This window comes from Psammomys obesus, unplaced genomic scaffold, assembly GCF_907164565.1.
Source record: "Psammomys obesus unplaced genomic scaffold, mPsaObe1.curated_primary_1811, whole genome shotgun sequence".
Lineage (NCBI taxonomy): Eukaryota > Metazoa > Chordata > Mammalia > Rodentia > Muridae > Psammomys > Psammomys obesus.
Window position 1 is genome coordinate 2,115,754 of NW_026596109.1, and position 6,000 is coordinate 2,121,753.

General features: G+C 49.7%; 1 protein-coding gene across 2 annotated transcripts in view; it reads left to right on the forward strand.

Annotated features, from left to right (window-relative positions):
- Patj (PATJ crumbs cell polarity complex component) overlaps window positions 1-6,000 on the forward strand; it is a 307,127-nt gene that overhangs the window by 289,083 nt on the left and 12,044 nt on the right. For both annotated transcript variants that reach the window (XM_055628777.1, XM_055628778.1), the window contains exon 43: window positions 5,819-5,925. In XM_055628777.1, coding sequence (XP_055484752.1) covers window positions 5,819-5,925 — 107 coding nt within the window. The remainder of the gene's footprint in view (window positions 1-5,818; window positions 5,926-6,000) is intronic.

The window sequence follows — 6,000 nt, forward strand, 5'->3', positions numbered from 1 at the left end:
TTCAGCTTGCATTCCTTGGGTAGCTGAGTCTTCCCCTCCTCTTCCTTCCTGTCGGTGGCCTCCCGGGACCCAGCCAGTGAGCTGGTCTCCCTGCCCCCGTCCTTCAGTAGGTGGGTCTGCTCCGCTTCCATGACTGCTGTCCTCCTCGCTGTCTCCAGGTGGATCTCCTCTTCCTTGGACGGACAGGCCTCCCCACTTCTTCCTTCTTGGTGGTAGTTTTGGGTGGGCAGGTCACATACTCCTCGACTCTGCTTCTTCCTCCTTGGAGAAGCTGGGCCTCTTCAGGCCGCTGGGTTGCTCGCCTCAGGCCTATAATTACTAAGTGCTTAATAATAACTACACCTGGAGGGGGTACAGAATACTCCATTAAACGTCTGGGGGAAAATCTGAAATTATGCAATCACCTGGTAAATAAGGCAGCTCTACTTGATGGAATAAGTTCACACCTGTCGCCCGACATTTCTGTTTCTAGTCCCCCACCCTGCCCGATGGTTCATCTACAGCCCCCGGGTGCCTGACGAGGCACACCTGAAAAGGCGCACGTAGTTTTGACCAGCTTAGTGTTTTGAAGGGTCGTGGGTGAGCAGGATGACATCATCCCTGTTTCCCAACTGTCCTTTTCCTCTGGGGAAAGAGGGAAAAGGGTGCCAGTCCACATGAGGTAGAAGGCCAGACCACAGATCCCAGGGTGGGACTGTCACCAAGCCTGTGAGTCACAGCTTGTGCTCCAAGCCATCCATAGTGAGCCAGCTAACAGAGCCACATTAGTAGTGTAAAGCAGGGACGGGAGATTTGTTCAGTGTGACCACCTTGGGAAGAAGGACAGAGAGATCCAATGACCACACACACAGCCCATCTTAGGGTCCCGACAAAAGACTGAAGATGAAATCGAGGGCTAGCAGTCCTGGCCCAAGAGGGGCTCCACCCCCACTGACCTTCAGTATCTGTACTTCCATCTCATCTTGTGAGGTACTTGAACCGTATGGTGACAAGGTCCTCCTCTAGCTGGCACCTTTTTTTCTCCCAGTATAAGATTCCCAGGGAAGTTCCCATTTCGTGGTAGTGTGATATTCAGATTGGGAGACACAGGTGTCTCTTTCATTTCTGCACCTTCATTTCTGCCAAGCCAGTTACAGGATCTCAGCTCTCCAGGCCAGGGACCCAGAGGTCCGCCTGAAGTTGCAGAGACCATTCACGTGCCAACTACTTAATGCCTGCCTGCGGGCAGGACCACTTCTCTCCCTCATGTTCCCATCTCTGTTCTCAGAGCCCAGTGAAGCTGAAAACAAGTCTGAGATTCACTTGATACAGAAAAATAAAGTAGATCTCCTGTCCGCTTGTTGGCCTTCCCCTGCTTCCCCGAAGGACCCCAGGCTTACCTCAGACCATAGTCCCCAGTCCCTGCTGTTCAGAGACAAAGCTGAGCAGGACTCCTAGGTCACACCTCAGTGTTGAACTTGTACACAACGGACCTAACCCTCAGAGAGTAGCTCCTCCCCATTCCCAAGCCAAGCCCCAGGCATGATTTGGCCCCTGCCTATCAAGTTACCTGTCAATCAGCTCTCAAGACAAAGGTGCTGGCAGCTTAGGGCTGGAAAGTCTGCGTGCAGGTGACAGATTTGCTGTCCCTAGGCTCCCCATAAGAGACCATGCTGTCCTTCATAAAACGGAGTGGTCAGAGGGTTCCACTCCTACAAGGTTGGCAGGAATGTTCCGGTGGTTCCCTATGATTTGCTGGTGGCTAAAACACTCTTTTAGAGCCGGGCCTGGTTGCACAAGCCTGTAATCCCAGCCCTCAGGGAGCCAGAGGCAGGTGGATCTCTGTGAGTTCTAGGACAGCCTGATCTACAAAGCTAGTCCAGGACAGCCAAGGCTACACAGAGAAACCCTATCTCAAAAAACAAACAAACAACAACAAAAGAAGCTCTTTTAATTTTAGAGCTAGTTATGGGGAGGAAACTGCAGGATTTTTATATTTTCCAGTTAGATGGTAAAACTTTATGGTGAGTGTAACTTGACTGGAAGTGTCATTTTAATGACTTTTCTGGCTTTGCCCAATAGGAACATGACATGGTCCCATAAGCATAACCTGTGGTAACAAGCTTGAGCTTCTTTTTTGTTTGTTTGTTTGTTTGTTTTCAAGACAGGGTTTCTCTGTGTAGCCTTGGCTGTCCTTTGTAGACCAGGATGGCCTCGATCCCTGCCTCTGCCTCCCTGAGTGCTGGGATTACAGGCAATCACTCCCGTGCCCAGCCTTAAGTTTCTTTTTCAATGCTGGTTCTCATGAGATCCCTGTGTTTTAACTATACCATTCTGTTCCATAGCATTTGCTTTCAAGAGAGTTAGGAGCAGAGGCGCTGGCTCCTAAGAGTCTTGGGAGACTAAGCTCTTTTCCCACAAAGCCTGAGCCTGGTGGCTCACACCTAGCCTATACTTCCAGCACTCAGGAGGCAGAAGGATCATGAGCCTGGACTACATAGGAGACCTGTCTTACCTCCTTACATAGGAAACAGGGGCAGTGGTGAGGCCAGGAAAGGAACGTTTAAGTAAGCAAGGTGACCACACCAGGAACAGTAGGGTCCCAAGTGTCTAGTCTCAGCTTCGGAGAGCAGTCCTGGTGCACAGGAAAGATACAAAGGCGAGGCTCCTGGGTAGGATTCCAGATCCTCTGGTTGATCATTATCTTGGGCAATTTCCTCAGCGCTGGCCATGCAGAGTTATGCTGGCACTAAGAAGGTTGCTTTAGTGGTAGTTCTCCTTTTTGCTTTAAAACTCGTCAGTCAAGACTTTTGTTCCTGGGGTCCACAGTCACTTTAAATAAAAAACCGTCAGGAGAACTCACAAGATGGAGAAGTAAACAAAGCAGAAGGTTGATGAGATGGCTCATCAGGCAAAGGCACTGGCTGCCAAGCCTGCCAACCTGAGCTCAAACCTGGGAACCCACATGGCAAAAGGAAAGAACTGACTCTCACAGGTTGTCCTCTGACCGCCACACATGTATTATGGCACATGCTGCCAACACACACACACAAACAAATGTAAAAAGGAAAACTCAGAGCTGAAGAGATACACTTAAGAGCACTAGCTGGCCAGGCGGTGGTGGCGCACGCCTTTACTCCCAGCACTTGGGGGGCAGAGATTGCGGATCTGAGTTCGAGGCCAGCCTGGTCTACAAAGCGAGCCCAGGACAGCCAAGGCTACACAGAGAAACCCTGTCTTGAAAAACAAAAACAAACAAACAAACAAAAGCACCAGCCATTCTTCCAGAAGACCAGGATTCAGAATTCAAAATGCTGTTAGCTGGATCAATGCCAGGACCTCCTTCAGCCCCTCTGTCATTACTTCATCTCTGTGGAGTGGAGTCTGTTCGTTTTCTCTCTCCTTAAAGGACCAGAACCCTGTCTCCACCTCAGTCTCTTTACCCTGTGAAGGCTTCAGACCCCCTGATTGTCTCCCACGTTCTTTCTCAGCCATAGTTACATGCTGGAGCAGGGCCCTGCTGCCCATGGAACCTGTGACAAGATGCGGAACAATCCACAGACACACAAACATGCACTGTCACAGTTCCTGAGAAATAGATTGAAAAGACAGAGAGCAGGAAGAATTAATCTGAACAGGGAAACTAGTGAAGCTCACATGAGGAGCAGGGCTGATATTTAAGCTGGTTTGTGTAGAGATTCCCAGGGAGAAAACTCTAGAAGACTGAGACAGTGGGATTAAAGCCAGGGCATAGATGTGCTGTCACTTGAGCCTGAAGCCACCTGGATCTGTGACTGAACCAGGAGGTAAGCCCAAAGAAAGCAGAGAGCAGACCCTTCCAGCAGCAGACAAGTCAGGAGAATGTGGGTCAGGGAGGCTCAGGCTGGGTGAGAGCTGGAATAGAATGTTTGTGAGGACAACGTGTCTCAAGAGCACTCAGTGTCCACCAGGGCCCTGAGCTAAGGAAGAGGCCAGGCTTGCACAGTTTAGCAGAGAGCTGACCTTTGCTCCTTAGATTTTTATGCTAAGCATCTCCCCATTTATTTGATCATTCTTCCCATGATTGTATTTCTGGAACACACTACGCTTGCATATAACTGTTTTTCCCCAGTCCAGGATGATCCCCAAATGCATCTGGCCCCTCCTCTGGCCCATTGCCTTCTTTCTGCTTTAGTGGCAGTACAGCTATTTCACAATTGAGGCATGTGTGCCCTCTGTTGGTCCATTCTGAAACTGCATCAAATCCTGTTCTGCACTGCCAACTCTTAGAATCTGCCCCCCAGCTCCTGGGGCCTTATTCTGGGATGGGGTTGGGACAGCTGAGCTTTTGCCAGTGAGGCCCGTGTGCTGAACCCAGGAGAACATTAGGAGAGGTGCCACAGAGCAGGAAGTCAGGAGAAGGATGTTAGCTTGTGGCCCTACAGCATCTAGTTCTCCACAGATGGTTCCAGGCAGAGTTGGGAGTAGTTAACTCTGTTAACTCTGTTGTGGCTGCTGCAGAGAAGGGAGGCCGGGCAGCCAGTGAGCTGGCGCCTGTAGAACTCCACACAAGCTGACTGTGGGGCAGCCTGCAGCATCTAGGAGGACAGAAGTCAAGGACGGTACCAAGGTGTTTCTGAAACTGCAAGAGGAGGCTGAGGGTCAGCGTTCACACAAAACCTCTGCCACCTCAAGACAGAGGTGGCAGACCCTCTAAAAAGGAGGGTCTTGGGGCTGGAGAGATGGCTCAGCTAACACACACCCAGTCACTGTGAGCCACTACATAATATGTTCATAGCGGCATACCTCTCCTAGACTCAAGGAGTCTCTGTGGCTGATGACAGCCCGCAGGTATGGACTCATGACACTTCCTGTCCTCTGGGATTCCGAGGCTCAGGCAGCTCTGGTGTTTCTGGGGCCGGGCAGATAAGCAAGCTTGTCCAGTGGTTCCAAACCGCAAGGTAATGGGAAGTTCCCCTCAGAGCGCCAGCATATTCTGGGGCTTATACAAGAGTGCTCAAAAGGGGGGTGGGAGCTTCTTCGTTTGGTCTGAGCTTTGAGCTTTTATACCTTTTATTTTTAAGCATGTCATTATTCTATGATATCACTCCTCATCTGTCTAAACCGGCTGGTCTCTGGCCTTCTCTGCTTATCTCCAACAACATGTGCCTATCAGCACACATTGTTCACACTCTCACTATAGATTAAGAGCACTGGCTGCTCTTCCAGAAGTCCGGAGTTCAATTCCCCGCAGCCGCATGTTGCCTCACAACCATCTATAATGAGATCTGGTGCCCTCTTCTGGCATGCAGGTGTACATGCAGGCAGAACATTGCATACATAATGAATGAATGAATGAATGAATGAATGAATGAATGAATGAATGAATGAATGAATCTTGAAAAACTGGGGACACAGGTGAATAATAGTCTTCAGTTCCACAATAAAGAAAGGAAGAAAGAAAGAAAGAAAGAAAGAAAGAAAGAAAGAAAGAAAGAAAGAAAGAAGGGGATGGATGGGGATGTAGCAATCATTGGAAGTCAAGTGAAGAAGATAGTTTAAGAGATACAATCAAACCCTCCAGCCACAGTGGAGGTGCACACTGAGATCCCACTAGAGGGTACAGCGGGGTTATTGAGAGTTTAACACCAGTGGCTCTCTGTCTTGGGAAGTGAGGGAGAAGAAAAGGAGAAAGGTGGGGAAGAGAGGAAAGAGCAAAAGGGTAGTGAGGGAAAGAGAGAATGAATAATCCATCCCGTCCAGCGATTTGTGCAGGTTGGGTGAGGATTAGAACGCAGCCATGGTTTCTTCAGCATTCTTGCAACTTAAAGCAAAATACCTTGTCGTCCCCTCCCCCTAGGTCGTGGCAGATACTAACATAAGTGCCATAGCGACTCAGCTTGAAATCATGTCTACCGGCTCCCAGCGTGGCTCTCCAACTGCTGAACGGCATCCAGAAGACAAGGAGTAAGTATTCTAATACAGAGCAGGTCTAGTGTGTGTGTGTGTGTGTGTGTGTGTGTGTGTGTGTGTGTGTGTGTG